Source organism: Salvelinus namaycush, chromosome 25, assembly GCF_016432855.1.
Source record: "Salvelinus namaycush isolate Seneca chromosome 25, SaNama_1.0, whole genome shotgun sequence".
Classification (NCBI taxonomy): Eukaryota; Metazoa; Chordata; class Actinopteri; order Salmoniformes; family Salmonidae; genus Salvelinus; species Salvelinus namaycush.
The window spans coordinates 1641367-1658470 of NC_052331.1; the positions used below are offsets into that span (position 1 = coordinate 1641367).

A 17104-nucleotide genomic window follows, 5' to 3' on the forward strand; every position below is an offset into this window, starting at 1 on the left:
CATTATCCCTTCATGCATGTCATTGAAAGGTTAGGTGATTATGCATCTGTCTTTTCCCTGTCCACTAAAATCTAAGTTGGTTACGTTAATGAGTGTGCACACGATTTGAACCCCTCCCCCTATTGCTACTTATCTTACTGTACTCTTGTCTCTTTGTTTTGTGTGTATGAGTAGTAGTACACTTCTATGGGATAGTCCTACAAAGGCAAAGCCACTGTACTGTGCTGCTATCATTTCCAAGGTTTTGTGGTTTTGTCCTCATATAAATCAGAGCAGTTGTGGCTGGTGTCACTTTAAGTCGGAGGATGGACTCATTGTGATGGCTGGAACGGAAATGTTGGAACGGCATGGTCTTTACGTGTTTGATACAATTCCAGCCTAATGGCTATGACTCATCCTCCGTTCACCAGCCACTACTGATTTCCACTTTTTTTTCTCATATTATCAGAGTGATACAGTGACCTTCAGTGGTGTAGTGGAGGGTAAACACTATTTATGCACCTTTTTTATTTTGCGTGAGCATTTACCCACCTTTAGCTGAAAACAAATGCATTTAAAGTATAGGGAGCATTACTTTAGTCACAGCGAGCGGTGATCAACGTTTTACCTACCTATTTATTAACTAATACATCACTGGTGACCTTACTGTACAGCATTTAACCCTATGTGAAAACCCTGTACTAACCAGTAGGTAACAGTGTGTAACTGTGTGTGTTCAGAGGATGGGAGAGGAGATGGAGAACCAGGCTCAGATGTCCATAGAGGAGAGGAAGCAGATGATCTCAACACGGGAGGAGTCCTGGGTGTCTAAAGGCAAGGGGGTGGCCAATGACTCCACCCAGTACACTGTGGCTGCACGCATGGTCAAGAAAGGTTAGTACACTGTGGCTGCACGCATGGTCAAGAAAGGTTAGTACACTGTGGCTGCACACATGGTTAAGAAAGGTTAGTACACAGGGGCTGCACACATGGTCAAGAAAGGTTAGTACACCGTGGCTGCACGCATTGTCAAGAAAGGTTAGTTCACAGGGGCTGCACGCATGGTCAAGAAAGGTTATTTCACAGGGGCTGCACACATGGTAAAGAAAGGTTAGTTCACAGGGGCTGCACGCATGGTCAAGAAAGGTTAGTACACCGTGGCTGCACGCATGGTCAAGAAAGGTTAGTACACCGTGGCTGCACGCATGGTCAAGAAAGGTCAGAGCACGGCCCACTGATGGTCAACTTAACCGGTCCGCATGCTTCCCAGCCAAAACATTTTTTATTTTTTTTCAGCTGTTCGTGCACACAAAATATGTTCTCGAGGCAGGCCGAAGTTTGTAAGCCAAAGTCTACGCACCTTTGTCAGTGATTGGGCAACAGTAGGGATTCTAGTAGGCAAAAACTTCTAAATGAATGACAGATTTCTGGAGTTATCTTAGATGAATTCTGACTATTTTGAGGAAGTGTATACTGGCTACGGTGTCTCAAGGTGGACAAACGGTACTATTGCAGCTTTTTTCTCATTTTTCAAGTGAAGGTCGAAGGTATGCGAGCACACCTGTTCGTTTTGCCTAGTGGAGTTCGGGCTAGGCGCCAGCCAAATCAAAGCATGTGCAAGTCCACTGAGGCTACCCAACTACAAATAAAAATATAATATCAAAACACTATTTATTTCACAAGGGGAATGAATAGGCAGGATGGCAGATATATAACCACCATACATAACAACAGATGAGATGATCACAACAACTACACACCGATAGATATTAAAACGAGACGTTTTCTTTTAGAAAACCAAATCTCAAATTTTTGATGTAAATGGCATGTTCTAGAAGGGTTCAGACACATTTTTTTTCACTTCCTCATCCTCGTTGTGCAGTACGGGGCCACTGAAAAAACATGTTCAAAGGCTCCAAAAACATTACTTTTAGAAATGGCAAATCTCTCAGCACGGTGATGCAAATCTTTAAATGTTGTACACGTGGAATTGTGCCATTCCTAACTTTATCCGCAAGGTTATATTCAATTTTGTTGAAACTCGAGTGATACCTCTCTGTCCATTCTACAGGTAACTGCCAAACTAAAGGAAAACCTGAAAAAATGAGGGATACAAAGAATATTTGAAAGCAGATGCTTCCACACAGGAAGTTCCAGACATTTGTACAATATATGCCAAGGTGCATTGAAGCTGTTCTGGCAGTGGCCCAAAGCCCTATTAAGACACTTTGTGTTGGCGTTTCCTTTATTTTGGCAGTTACCTGTAGCGGCAGGCTACACGGAGAAGGGAACAGCTGGATAGGGGAAACGGCTCGAGTGGCACAAAAGTAGTGAACATAACGTTGCGGATCGAGTTCAGAATGACACGGCTTCATTTGTAGAACATCTAAAGACCTGCATCGCTATGCTGAGATCTTTGCTGTTTCTAAAAGGACGTATAGGGTGGTTTTTTTCGTGTTTTTTTCAGGGCCCCCATGTTGCACAACAAGGATGAGAAAGTGATTCGCTGTTTGGGGTAAGTTGATAAAAACAAGTGAAATCACAAGAAAGGTTTCTGGACCCTAGAGGATAGTATGATTTCTTTCCTCTCAGTGTGTGTGTGGTTGTGTTTGCAGGTCTGGCAGCCTCCTCCTCAGCCATCAGCCCCATCCTGTCTCCTGTCTCCACCAAACTCAAGAGCAACGTGCCTGTCATCAAACCGCAGGAGGGTCAGTCATACACTTAATGAAAGATGCAATGTAGGACTGCAGAATTCCAAGTACTTTTCCCCCGATTTTTCTGAATCCTGGTTGGAGGACACATGGATTTCCTGCTTATTCCCTCCTGATTCAAGGAACCTTCCAACCGAGATTTGGAGAACGTTACCAGAACTGTTTGACCCTAATCACAATTCTATGACAACATACAATCACAACATGACCATACTATATCTGTCAGGAGTATTTGTAACTCTGTTGTCTGATCTGGTGTTTTATCCATCCAGAAATCGAAGCCAGACCAGAGATGAACTTGGAGTCGGATAAAAAGCTGGATAAATTGGAGACATTTTTGGGACGTCTGAACAGTAAAGGTTGGTGCTAATCGTTTTTTCAGTTGCCTCGACCCACGCCATCAAATGCTTTTCAGTAGCGTAACTGGCTCAAGATGTTTCAAGAGTGTTGTGAGACAGAAGATGAAATATCGAATACGAGTGTGGGCTTGTGAGGAAGGAAGCTATTCTGTTAATCAAGCATCGGGAAGTCTGCTACAGTAGTCATTTACAGTAGTGATTGGACCTTTACTGTGTTTCTATCAGTGGCAGGTCTTCAGGAGACCGCCCTAACAGTGACAGAGAGGGAGCAGATGGGCTCCTGCCGTATGGGCTGCTCTGGCTTGGACAAGGCTTACTTTACTGTGTTTCCCCCTAGTGGCAGGTCTTCAGGAGACCACTCTGACCGTGACAGAGAAGGCTGTGAAGGAGGTGATGAGGATGGACGATGAGATCTTCTCCAAGTTCTACCGTCACGTGGCTGACTTCCCACGCATGCCCAGCAGGATCGAGATCGACGAGGACTTTGATGCCATCTTCGGCACTCAGGCGCCCAAGTAAGCAAATGATTTACCAAATAATGTATTTTCTCTAGGGTTGCAACATAACTTTCCCAAACATTTTCCAGAAATCCTGGTTGGAATATTCCTGGAATCAGGAGGAATTCTGGAGTTACAGGATTTCTGCAAGCCTACTTTGGTCGGAGCAGACGTGTGGCATTGGGTGTAGCTCCATTGCATGGAGTTTCACTACATCTCTGTCCTCTCTGCCCCTCTTCCTGCCCTCTGTCCCTCCCTGTGCAGGTTGACCTCAGCCATAGCGCAGCACAAACGAGCAGTGAGACCATCGAGGAACGTCCGGGCGTCTAAGAACCCTCTGAAGATGCTGGCGGCCAGGGAGGACATCAGACACGAGTACACTGAGCAGAGACTCAACATCGGCCTCATAGAGAGCAAGAGGATCAAGGATGAGAAGAGTGAGTGTGTGTGTGTGCAAGTCAGAGTGAGTGTGTGTGTGCCTGTGTGTGTCACACATAGTGTCTAGCCCTCACACGCTCCTTGTCCTGTGAGTTTTAGTGAGTAAGACTTCGGAGTACTCGGACGCGGCCCTGGCTGGACTGGCCAGTAAGGAGAACTTCAGCAACGTGAGTCTGAGGAGCGTCAACATCTCCGAGCAGATGTCCAACAACAGCGCCGTGCCATACAAGAACCTCATGCTGATGCAGGTCAAAGGTGAGATGCCTACTGCATTGCTGTGCTTTATTCATTAGTGCACGTCGTTTCAAAATGTAGATACAGTGCCTCCCTGTTTCTGTCAGTTTTCGTACGTTTCATACCTAATGAATATGACCTCGATGTGTCTTTAGTATCTTTCCCATTCATTTTGGGATTGAGGCCTGTAGCTTGATCCACAGTACAGATAGCATGGGATATATTCTCACTTTTAAGGTCTTAAAACGTCGGACAAACTTCGGTTTTGAGGTGAGCTGTATCAATTCAAGACCCGCATTTATTTTGACATTGACCAATGTCATAGGAAGATATGAACAGGACAGAGAATATTCCACAGCCAGGTTGTTCCTTGAATGAGGACAGGTGAGGACAGGTAAAGAGAACAAATGAAGTTATTTCTGGAGAACTCTGCGTCATTGAAGTAGGACGTTGCACCCCAAACGGCACGCTATTCCCTTCATAGTTCAGTTCTTTTTACCGAGGCCCATATGGCTCTGGTCAAAAGTAGTGCACTTTTAGGAAATAGTATGCCATTTGAGACGCAGGCAGGGTCCTGTGTTGTCTGCTAACCTCTCTCTCTCTGTGTGTGTGTGTGTGTGTGTGTTCAACCTGCTAGAGAGCACAAGATATTAGGGCCAGTCATGCAAAGGGGAAAGATAAGGAGGAAATAGATTAGAGTTGGAAAGAGAGGGTCACGTTGGGATAGTTAAAACATGTGGTTGACACACATACACACACACACACTCACACCAAATCAAGAATGTGATTTCCTGTGCAGATGTGACCGTGTCCACCTTCTAGACTAAAATAATCAAGCCCAGAATAGCAGAGTTGCTCGGATCATGACAGAGAAATGAATTGTATCCTGAGCCTCAGGTTGCGTTCAAAATGTCACCCTATTCCCTCTATACTGTAGTGCACTACTTTTGATCAGAGCCCTACGGGCCCTTATTCCCTTGAAGCTTTTGTCAGGGAATATGGTGCCATGTAGTGCACTACTGTATATTGGGAACAGGGTGCCATTTCCGACGCAATCCCACCCTCTCTCTTATCTACCTAGGCCGCCGTCACGTCCAGACCAGACTAGTGGAGCCCAGAGCCTCGGCCCTGAACAGTGGTGACTGCTTCCTCCTGGTTACTCCTCAACACTGCTTTGTTTGGATGGGAGAGTTCTCTAATGTCATCGAGAAAGCCAAAGTGAGTCCCTGTTTCCTGACTGTGCATATGTGTATGTCTATGTGTGTGTGTGTGTGTGTGTGTGGGCATGACTGTGTGAGATGGGCGAGAACGGCAAAGTGAGTCCTCGTCTCTCCAACTGTGTCAGTGTTGAAAAAAACGACTTCCAGGATTAAGGAAATGTCTTGTGCGTTAATCCCAGTCCTCTCGGGTTGGGTTAGCTACAATTTGTGATTTAAAAGCTCGGGGGTTATTTTAGGGTGCAGGCAAATGTTTAATAAGGCCTTTTGGATGGAGTTTAACGTCTCCCACACAGGCAACAGCTGGTGATGTGTTGTCGTGTTTTTCTGGGTGAAGCAGACGCGTGTACTGCGATATCGTATCGGCCCTGGTCAAAAGTCGTCAAAAATGTATTATACTAGCTCCAGTATTTTTAACTGGTATCAACTTGGGTATCATCAGGCAGACATCGAACTACAGTGCGCCCACAGTTAGAGCATGGAGACCCTTGATCTCCCAAGATGAACAATGCCTCATCATTATAACATAAAATACTATTCGTAGGACACAACTAGCAGGCTCTGACATTGGCCTTTGCAAGTAAATCTAATGCTAACCTAAGCCCCTTTCAGGGCTGACGGTATTTGGTATTGTACTGTATGTACGGTTTTGACATGTACAGTGTATGTATTTCTGTTATAGTGACATTTTCTCTGTTGTTGTGTGTATCTCTCTCGTACTGTAGGCTTCTGAGCTGGCATTGTTCATCCAGACTAAGAAGGATCTGGGCTGCAGAGCGAGCCAGATCCAGACCATCGAGGAGGGGGTCGACCCCCAGAGCCCTGCGGCCACAGAGTTCTGGAAGATCCTGAGAGGAGAGCAGACCTACCAGTGTAAAGCAACAGCATCAGAGGCCATGGCCGTGTCACAATTCTCCACCTCCAAAAAATGTGTACTTGCACACTTTTGAAAAGCATTGGTGGAGTCACTGGATGGAGGGAGTTTCCACCATTTTGTTAAATCATGACGGGAAGTGTGCAAGTGCACACTTTAGGAAAGAGTGGAGAATTGGGACTAAGTTCATTGAAAATATTTAGCTACAAGTCTTTCAGAAGTCTTTATCTTGATATCTTATGTGTTTGTGTGTGTCCTCCGACAGCTGCGGGGCCACCAGAGGAGGATGAGCTGTTTGAGAGTGCCATAGTGGAGACTAACTGTATCTTCCGTCTGCTGGATGACAAGCTGGTTCCTGATGATGACCAGTGGGGGAAGGTTCCTCACAGCACACTACTGGAGTCCAAAGAGGTACGTGATTGGACTGATCAAGTAAGGCATGTGATATATCAGAAATGATGTAATAGAATGATCGTCAACTGAAAATATTGTCATATAATTATAATATAGTTTATATGGGTTTTATACACATTTTCTGTATAAATAGCCTCTAAAATATATGTAAACAGACATGTTTTAATTTTAGTTTCCTTGGAAAACTGTGAGTGCTCTTGTATGACACAATTTCAGTACTTGTTGCATTTACAACTTGTCTAAGTCCCGTAAACCAGCTGATTTCAGCCAGTGTGTGGCTGTGGATTGACTGCATTGTTTTAGTTAATGGAATCCTTCCTCTAAAACTGGCTGGCTAGCTAGATAACAAACATACAGTGCAGGTAAATGATTCAACTTCATTATTTTATACATTATCCTATCACAACACTGGCAAACCATGGTTGACCAACTCCCTGACCAAAATGGCTGCCCTTTATCCCATCATAAGACGGTTAATATCCATGCTAGTATTCCAATTCCTTAATCTATGGTCCTAACCATGGAGATCCTATTAAATTAATTCCCAATTCTATGGTCCTCTAAATATATGGCTCTGGTTTCCGTATGTTGGAAGCAGTTTGATACCGTTCCATTAATTCCATTCCAGCCATTACAATGAGCCCGTCCTCCTATAGCTCGTCCCACCAGCCTCCTATGCTATCAATGATTATTATTGCAACCAAATGTTTACCAGAATGGCCATCGCTCTGTGCCCATTCTGATGCCACACTGGCACACTGTTGTTTTTGTGCCCCCCTGCAGGTGTTGGTGTTTGACTTTGGCAGTGAGGTGTATGTGTGGCATGGTAAGGAGGTGACTCTGGCCCAGAGGAAAGTAGCCTTCCAGCTGGCTAAACACCTGTGGAATGGAACCTTTGACTACACCTGCTGCGATATCAACCCTCTGGACCCTGGAGGATGCAATACACTCATACCCAGGCAGGCAACCAACACACGCGCAGTCTCTCTCTCTCTCTCTCTCATCACACTCACTCACTCACTCACTCCACCACTTACTCAGATCATCACCTCAGGGACTGTTTGTCCTAGATTTTTTTGTGTATAGGCCTGTGCTCTCACTCTCTTGTTCTGTGTGTGTGTCTACAGGAAGGGCCAGGGCCGTCCTGACTGGGCCATATTCGGCAGGCTGACAGAGCACAATGAGACTACCCTGTTCAAAGAGAAGTTCCTGGACTGGGCAGACACTAAGAAACCCCAATCAAAGAACACCAATGAGCAAGTCAGTGAGCAGAAGGTATGTCCTGCTGACTCGCTCCTTCTCTCTCTCATTCCTGATCCTTCTCTTTCTCGCTCCCTTTGTCTCTCTCTCTCTTTCTCTGTCTACCCTTCTTTCTCTCTGCCTTTCATACTTCGTTCATACTTCTTCCGCTATCTGTTTTCATCAGACCCCATGACCCAAGAGTTTTTTGAATGACACTCTCTCTCTACACCCCTTCCCCCTCTCTCCCTCTCCCTTTCTCTCTCAGGAGATGCCGGGGCGGGAGTGCAGGCCGTACGATGCAGCATTGATGCTGCCTGTACTCCAGACAGCAGTCAGCACTGTGCTGGACGGGATGAACGTGGGCCGAGGCCACGGCTCTATAGAAGGAGAGGACAGGATGAGGACTCTAGAGATCAGCACGGTGTCGGTGGATGTCTGGCACATCCTGGAGTTTGACTACAGGTCAGTTTCCCCCCCAAAAAATGAATGAATTTGACTTGACATTTTAAAATGACGTATAGAGCTACCTCAGCCATTAGAGTACAACAATACATACATTAAAATCTAGGATTAAAAGCGCAATAAAGTACTATTACTATTTAAAAGTGCAACGCACAGTGGGAAAAATGCTATACAAATCAAATCGATATGCTTCTTATTCCAGCCGGCTACCCAAGCAGAGTATAGGCCAGTTCCACGAGGGAGACGCGTACGTTGTGAAGTGGAAGTACATGGTGAGCGCAGCAGTTGGGAGGAGGCAGAACCCGGAGTTGAGGAGTGCGGGCCCTGGCAAAGAAAAGTGCTGCTACTTCTTCTGGCAGGGACGGCACTCCACCGTGAGCGAGAAAGGAACGTCAGCACTGATGACAGTGGAGCTGGATGAGGAGAGAGGGGCACAGGTACTGTCAACCTGTAAATACTAAGGGTGCATCTCAAATGGCACCCTATTCCCTATATACTGCACTCCTTTTAAACTAAGCCTCCATACCAGACCAGAGAGCACTATATAGAAAATACACTTTTGTACTGCACTATATAGGGAAAAGGGTGTCATTTTGGATGGAGCCTAAATCCATGCATACATGTATCTACTGTCACTGATCTGAGAGCAGCCCTAGATGCATATGACCTGGGTGAGCGTTGTCCCTCTCTCTCTCCCCCAACAGGTCCAGGTACAGCAGGGGAAGGAGCTCCCTTGTTTCCTCCAGTGTTTCAACGGGGGGATGATCATACACTGTGGGAAGAGAGAGGAGGAAGAGGAGAACACACAGAGTAGGGATCTCTTCTGGTTAGCAGTATGACGTCATAGCCCTCAGAGGAGTTGGTTAAGCAGTTCGATGCGGCTCTACTGTATTATCAGGAGCGCTGTTGTGTGAATAAGAGTTACAAAATTCCAGTAACTTTCCCCAAATTCCCAGGTTTCCCAGAAATCCTGGTTGGAAAGTTACAGGAATTGTGCAACCATATTTGTGAATGTGTGCCATGTTTGAGGGGCTTCTGACTGTGTACCTGTGTGTCTGTGATCAGGAGCAGTAGTACCAGTGTATGTGTCATACTGTGTGTGTGAGAGGGGAGGTCTCCTGACTGTTATTCTAAACGTATTCCAGCTGAGTGGCGTCTGTACTGCGTGCGAGGGGACGTCCCGGTCGAGGGCCACCTCCTGGAGGTAGTGTGTCACTGCAGCAGCCTGCGCTCCAGGAGCTCCATGATCCTCCTGAATGTGAACAAGGCCCTCATTTACCTGTGGCACGGCTGCAAGGCCCAGCAACGCACACGCCTGGTGGGCCTCACCGCCGCGCAGAGGATCAAAGAACAGTGAGTCTCCGTCTCAAGTGGCACCATATTGCCAAAATAGTGCACTACTTTTGACCAGGGCCTATTCTTTTTCTTGATAATTTACTATGCCAAGTAGTTGACCAGGAAAAACTCTCGTCCCTAGTCATGAAATGGATAATGAAATGTGTAATATGGGATGCTTGCATCCGAAATGGCACCCTATGCCCAATACAGTGCGCTACTTTTGACAAGGGCCCCGAGGGCACTATATGGGGAATAGGGTGCAGTTTGGGGGACAACCTGTTCATTGTATGTGGAGGATATGAACCATGTGTTGTCTGTTAGATGTCCGTTGGAGGCGGGGCTCCATAGCAGCAGTAAGGTGACCATCACCGAGTGTGACGAGGGATCAGAGCCCACTGGATTCTGGGATGCGGTCGGTAGGAAAGACAGGAAGGCCTACGACTGTATGCTGCAAGGTACAGTACTATTACACACACACATTCACAAGAGCACTCCAGTTATTCATCATACTTCTGACTTACTATTATTATTCCTTTGTTTCAGATCCGGGTAAATTTAACTTCACCCCTCGGCTGTTCCAGCTGAGCAGTTCTTCTGGGGAGTTTGTAGCCACAGAGTTCTACCACCCCTCCAGAGTTCCAGACCTGGTCAGCTCTCTGCCCTTCCTTCAGGAGGATCTGTACCAAGCCTCCCAGCCGGGTGAGTCCTACAATACAATACAGTACCATACCATACAACACATTGCAATGCAGTGCAACACAACACAAATACTGTATATAAGCCTTGGAAGGGGATTAGGTCTGTTTAAGGTTGATTTACCTGCAATCAAATGTCAGAGCCTGTTTGTTTGATTGTTCCCAGCAGTAGTACCGTAAAGTTAGGTCCACATTCATCTTAAAGAAACCAACCGTCCCTCTGCTCTCACTGTGGCCTTACTACTGGAAATAGCTGATCTAGAATGACTTTCTCTTCCTGTATAGCTCTGTTCCTGGTGGATAACTTCCATGAGGTGTACCTGTGGCAGGGCTGGTGGCCCCAGGACAGCGAGAGCCCAGGCTCCGCCAGGATACGATGGGACATGGACAGGAAGTGCGCCATGGAAACGGTGCTGCGGTACTGCAAAGGTAGACTGTGACGATGTCATCTGTTTGACATCAGTGTGATATTACACTTGAAATATGACATCCATCTCTGACCTCTTGTATCTCTTGGTTAAATTTAAAGAGGGGCATACGTGGCGTTTGTCTTTCGTGACCATTTAGTTTCACTGTACTGTTAACGTGTAAAGCTTTTCACTAAGGGCACGTCTCTCTAGTTAGGATTTGTTACTGAGGTGTGTCCTAAATTGCATCCTATTTCGTAAATAGTGCCCTAGTTTTGATGTCCTCAGGGCTATGGTCAAAAGTAGTACACTATATAGGGAATAGGGTGCCATTGGGGCCGCACCCTAAATGGGTTGACTTCCTCCTATAGAGAAGAATGAGAAGAAGCCTCAGAAGTCGTATCTGATCCATGCTGGTCTGGAGCCTCTCACCTTTACCAACATGTTTCCCAGCTGGGAGCACAGAGAGGACATCGCAGAGATCACTGAGAGGGTGCGTTATACGCCACGCACAGTGATCTGACAGCCCCCTTGTACATTGCACACACATACTCTGGCCATACACACACACACACCTTACACACACACACACACACACACACACACACACACACACACACACACACACACACGTGTGCAGTGCTCTTATGTCCTTTTTCTTGGGACCATAACAGTGTGTGTGTGTGTGTGTCAGGAGGCGGAGGTGTGTAACCAGATCATCTTGGTGGAGGATGTGCTGGCCAGGCTGTGCCAGAACACCTATCCCCTGGCTGAGCTGCTGGCACGTCCCCTACCTGGGGGCGTCGACCCCCTCCGCCTGGAGATCTACCTATCAGACCAGGACTTTGAAGTGAGTTTAAGTCCAGCTGCAGTTTGCATTAAATACACAATGTGGTGAGACCACACCATTCAGCACCAACACACCCTGTGAGAAAAGTAAACCTTGATTTAAGACTGAATGGGCTGGTTTCCCAGACAAAGGTTAGGCCTAGTCCCGGACTAAAAAACTAAACCTTTGTCTGGGAAATATTTCCAAATGTTGTTTTGTTGAAATCAATGCATTGCAGTCATGTTCATATCTGATGCATGCAGTATGTCCATGTTAAACATAAACCAGAGTGTGTGTGTGTGCGTTCGTGTGAGGCGTGTGTGATCCCCTCTGTGTGTGATGGATGAAAAGGTCAAAGGGATTTCCACAGATAAGAAGCTCAACACAAAAGCAGAACATGTGAGAAGCAGCACCTTGCTTCCTGGCTGCGGCTCGGAATAAGAGCTGTATCTGTCACACTGTGTCCTGTACATGTACCGATAGTGACAGCGGTGCATTCCAAATACCACCCTATTCCCTTTAGTGCACTACTTTTGACATAGCCCTGGCCAAAAGTAGTGCACCATATAGGGAATAGGATGCCATTGGCGATGGAGAGCGAGAGAGACAGACTGGCCCAGTCAGGTCACCCTCCATTTCACACATTACCTCAATCTGGGTGCACTCCTCTTCTCTCCCACCATTCAACAAGAGAGAGGCCCTCTCCGTTTTGTGTTTCTCTATTTACAGAATTCAACACACACTGAAGGAGGACAGAGTGGCTCCAGCGTCGGAGCCCACTCTGTGTACTCAGGAAATGAGTTCTCGCTCTCCTTGGGCGTCAACTCCCCTCCTCAAATAGTGTGACCATGGTTACAATGAGGAGAGAGGGCCCGGAGAGCTGCTTGGTCTTTGGTCTGTAGCATGCCAATGGCACAGATACCAGGGGCTGTATGTATCAAAGCGTTTCAGAGTGGTGATCTAGGATCAGTTTAGCCTTTTAGATCACCAATGAATACGATTACATGGGCAGAGATCCTAGATCAGCACTCCTACTCTGAGATGGTTGACACCTACTGATGTAATTTGTGATTATCTTACCGTCATTACTTTCAGCTCCCTGTTGATGTCTAATAGCTCTGTAATACACTCTTAGTCCAGGCTAACTTCTCCTCTCACCTTTCAGGCTGGGTTCTAGGGGATTCAGGTAAGGTGAGTTATTTACCACGTAGACTATGATAAATGAGCACTGGTGATTCTACTTGTCTTCAAGCACACGGCATCTTCACTCACTGTAATAACCTCTGACCACACTTGTTCCCTCTTCCTCTGGGCTGTCCTGCTTGCCTTCTCCACCTGTCTTTTCTTTCTTTCTCCACAGCAAGGTGGAGCACAGTGGATCACTTCACCTCTTTGTAGCATGGGCTCAGGCGGTGTACTACAGTATTGGAAAAAAAGGGTTCTTCGATTATCCCCATAGGAGAACCCTTTTTGGTTCCAGGTGGAACTCTTTTCGATTCCATGTAGAACCCTCTGTGGAGAGGGTTTTGCATGGAACCCAAAAGGGATCTAGCTGGAACTAAAAAGGGTTCTACCTAGAACTTAAAAGGGGTTTCCTGTGGGGACAGCCGAAGAACCCTTTTAGTAACTTCTAATAGATCCTTTTTTTTTTTACTAAGAGTGTACTTCTGTGTGAAACGTATTTGACTTTGAACTTTGCAGAGGCCAGAGCATGATAATCAATGATGGTTCATTATTTGACATGACATTGTTTTGAATTCGGCCAATGTGACTATATATTGACCACCCCTGGTGACATACTGAGTTTCTTCCTCTCTCACTCTGGCAGTGTAATAATTGGAGCTATTTCTTTCCCCCCATGCAGAAAGCATTGGACATGAAGAGAGAGGAGTACGAAGGATTACCAGGGTGGAAGCAAGTGAACTTAAAGAAAGCTAAAGGACTGTTTTAGTGTAAAGTTAAGCTGATGATGATTGTGGAGAGAGATTAAATGCAGCACGTCTTGGACGACAGTGGAAGTTGATACAAATGCTGCTTTATTGTTAAAACCAACGTTTCTGGCTCCGGGCCTTCATCAGGTTGGTTGTGGAGAGAGAGGACGCAGAGACTGTTGACATGATGGAGGCCACCAAGCTGTCCCGCCTCAGCACTTCCCAGCGGCGTGAATGAACCCCAGTAGTGGCTGGTGGTACTTTAACAATCAGTGGATGGGCTCATCATTTCAGTTGAACGGAATCATTGGAAAGGTATCAAACTCATGGTTTCCAAGTGTTTGATACAATTCCATCCACTTCATTCCAGTCATTGTTATGAGATATCCACCCCTCACTAGTTTCCTCTCCTGAACACACTCTCAGGGACAGCTTCTCTGAGTGGGTCACAGGGGGGGGGGAAAGGAAAGGAGGCTGGGGTAGAGGATCTGCTGAGGTGTGCTAGCGTCATGTAGCATATTGTTTTTACCTTTCAGTTATGTAACTATGTAGGAAAGTGAAAATTCTGCTTAGCACATTGTATGCGAGTGGGTTTATCAGGTACTGTACAAAGCAGGACCTGCACTCTCTCTCTTTTTCTCTCTCTGCTTCATACTGTACGACAAGTCTCCACTTATTATGACACCGCTCATGCCATATGAAGTGAAGAGGAAATTCAGCAACTCTTTGAGGACAGTGGAAGTTGATAAAAAGGCTTGTTTATTGTTAAAAATAAACCAACGTGTTTAAATTGGTCGGTAGCCTTCATCAGGGTTTAACAGATAGAAGAACAATGGAGGGCAGAGTTTCATGCCATGGACATATGAATGACATACACACTGATGTGGTCTCTGGGTGTGATGTTTTAACTGTTGTGTGTGTGTTTGTGAAGTATTTAGAAGAATTTGTATTTATGTAAAAAACAATATTTAAAAAATCTGGTAGAAAGACAACGTATTCAACTTGAAAGTACTGTGTAATATCTGTCAGTAGGAGTGTTTTTTTTTTCTTGTCAAAAAGGTGTAAACATGCCAAGTATGTACCTTTTTTGTTTTGCGTTCTCAAATATGGTACCTGCCTGGGGCTGTCATAATGACATCTAACCTTTACAGGTACCTGAGAAATGACAAACGGCTGTATTTTTTAAAGGCATGGAATTCTTTGTGAAAAACACTTGATGAATGTTGAATGTATAGTGCCTTGCTTTTGTGTACAGTTTATATACAGAAATTCTAGTCTGCATTTCAAAGACTTTCTTTGTGATAAATAGTAAATAAACAACAATAAATCCCAAAATCCAAATAGATGTTAGTTTGTATTCATTTGAGTGAATGTCAATTGTATTTTCTTGAATACTCACATTCTCCCTCGTCACTTTTTCAAAATCACATTTGAGTAGAAGATCTGTGGTTCCTCCCCTCTGACCTTATCCTCCAATGTGTTTTGAGAAAGAGACGAAGAGAGGACGCAAGGAATCTAGGGGAGATTCTCAATTCTCAAACAGTCTGTCCTCGACTCTTCCGTCGTCCTCTCCTCTGTGACCCGGAAACCGATGTGGTCGAGTGGTAGAGGAGAGTGTCAATTCGTTAGTAGGTGAAACTGAGTATGCTTCCTTCCTCTATTACCTAGTTCAGCAGAGGATGCACAAAATAATCCTACCAGGACCTGGCGCGGAAGTGTTGTAAAATCCACCACATCCCTTTTGAATCAGCTGTTGTTTTTTCTCAGAAGAGAAAAGCATGCACACATTTTTTTTTCAAATGATATAAAATGTCTCACACAACTAGCTAACACGTTACACGTTTATTTTGGGATTCCAACCCTGTAAACATAATTTGCCTGATGACAAGCAAGAGTCTCATTTTTTGTTTCCACGTTTCCTCTCCTCGCCGCCTCTGGAGCAAATCCAACAGATTCTCCCTAGGAAATACAATTGAGATTCACTCTAAAACTTGCTTGACTTTGTAGCGATTTGTCTTATGCCCAGCAGATGGTGGTGTTTGTAATCTTTGTCCTAACATCCCTTAAAGTCCCATGCAGTCTTTTTATTTTTAAATTATGTCTAATACATCCATGTGTATGTTAATTTTATGAAAATAACCACAAATATATTTATCATTTATTTCTCTGAGCCTCCTTTTGCCATTGAAATAAATGCACAGCCTGATCGTGTGGTCGTGTTGATAGAAATTGAAATATATTTACATACACAGCCCTGATTGGCGAATAAGATCGTCTACTCTAGTCTAGAGCCTACCCTGCTTACCCCTTCAAAGTAGGAGGATACATGTGCAAATTAAAGATGACTAGTCAGAATATTTAGATCAGATTGTGATGTCATGCTATGGGCCAAAAACTCCAACACACCTGAACTTCCAGGTGTTTTAATTTTTTTAATCTCTTACACTAAAAGGCCATTATCCTCACTTTCACAATTTCAGAGTGTTATTTCATCCTCGTAGTTTGGAAATATATATTTTTTTTACATGAAAATCACATTTAAGTTCTAAACCGTTTCCAGTTCTGTGTGTCATGTGTCATGTATACATTTGCCAAGCATATTAAGATTATAGGAGAGATATTGTTATTGTCTTAGTGACTGCTGTGTAGTAGTATGGAGAACTAGTTGTTGTGAATTGTACAAGTGTTAATTCATTATCTACCTAGCAACTAATATGCTGTATTTATGTTGGTTAATTGTTGGGAGAGAGCAGGAAGTAGTTGAGTTGGTGCGTGGCTGTAGACCCAACTAACAATTAATGTTCCCACAACTTTAGTGATCGTTCCGTTAAGAGTCTCATTAGGTCTTTAACTAATGTTTTCATGGGAATGTTCCTGTGATGTGCAAGGAATGTGGTTTAGGAAAATATTCCATCAACATCCCACCAAATATACACATTACACGATTGCCATGTCCTCAAAACATATGATTTTAATGTTCTAGACACGTTTAATGGGAACTTTGAAAAAATATGTCCCAAAAAATAACACTATTACATCAGTGGAGGCTGCTGGGGGAGGACAGCTCAAAAGAATGGCCAGTACTAAGCAAGTGGAATGGCATCAAACACATGGGAACAGTGTTTTCAATTGACATATTTGACATATGATTGCATTGTGAATGTTCAATTAATCAGGAATTATTATTCAACATTCCTCACCTGGGATTTGCAGCCACAACCTCTTGGTTCACAGTACTCCGATCTTCCTGCTCTGCCATCAGTTAATCTGACTATTCACTCAGCATTGATTTTATGTACGGATTTCAGTAATAAAAGTCCATTCCCCCTATTGCTTACACCTATCAAGTTGTTTAGATTGTTACAGGCTTAGTTTTTTTCAATTATATTTTGAGGTTGACGTTAGCATGTTGGGCGCACCGATTGGCGTCACCTCGTTAGTCAGTATGTGTTACACCTGTGCTGGCTTGTCATCTCG

The 17104-nt window shown here is 44.8% G+C and overlaps 1 protein-coding gene across 1 annotated transcript in view; it reads left to right on the forward strand.

The window, feature by feature from the left end:
• LOC120020510 (supervillin-like) overlaps window positions 1-14968 on the forward strand; it is a 34616-nt gene extending 19648 nt beyond the window's left edge. The window contains exons 13-33 of the mRNA XM_038964212.1: window positions 720-873; window positions 2595-2687; window positions 2963-3049; window positions 3387-3564; window positions 3811-3983; window positions 4084-4239; window positions 5300-5436; window positions 6161-6308; window positions 6575-6720; window positions 7507-7682; window positions 7851-7998; window positions 8231-8427; window positions 8630-8864; window positions 9132-9237; window positions 9573-9780; window positions 10087-10220; window positions 10309-10464; window positions 10746-10889; window positions 11239-11360; window positions 11562-12887; window positions 13561-14968. Of these exons, the coding sequence (XP_038820140.1) occupies window positions 720-873; window positions 2595-2687; window positions 2963-3049; window positions 3387-3564; window positions 3811-3983; window positions 4084-4239; window positions 5300-5436; window positions 6161-6308; window positions 6575-6720; window positions 7507-7682; window positions 7851-7998; window positions 8231-8427; window positions 8630-8864; window positions 9132-9237; window positions 9573-9780; window positions 10087-10220; window positions 10309-10464; window positions 10746-10889; window positions 11239-11360; window positions 11562-11765 (3102 nt within the window). The 3' untranslated portion in view covers window positions 11766-12887; window positions 13561-14968. The remainder of the gene's footprint in view (window positions 1-719; window positions 874-2594; window positions 2688-2962; window positions 3050-3386; window positions 3565-3810; window positions 3984-4083; window positions 4240-5299; window positions 5437-6160; window positions 6309-6574; window positions 6721-7506; window positions 7683-7850; window positions 7999-8230; window positions 8428-8629; window positions 8865-9131; window positions 9238-9572; window positions 9781-10086; window positions 10221-10308; window positions 10465-10745; window positions 10890-11238; window positions 11361-11561; window positions 12888-13560) is intronic.
• The last annotated feature ends 2136 nt before the right edge of the window (window positions 14969-17104 follow it).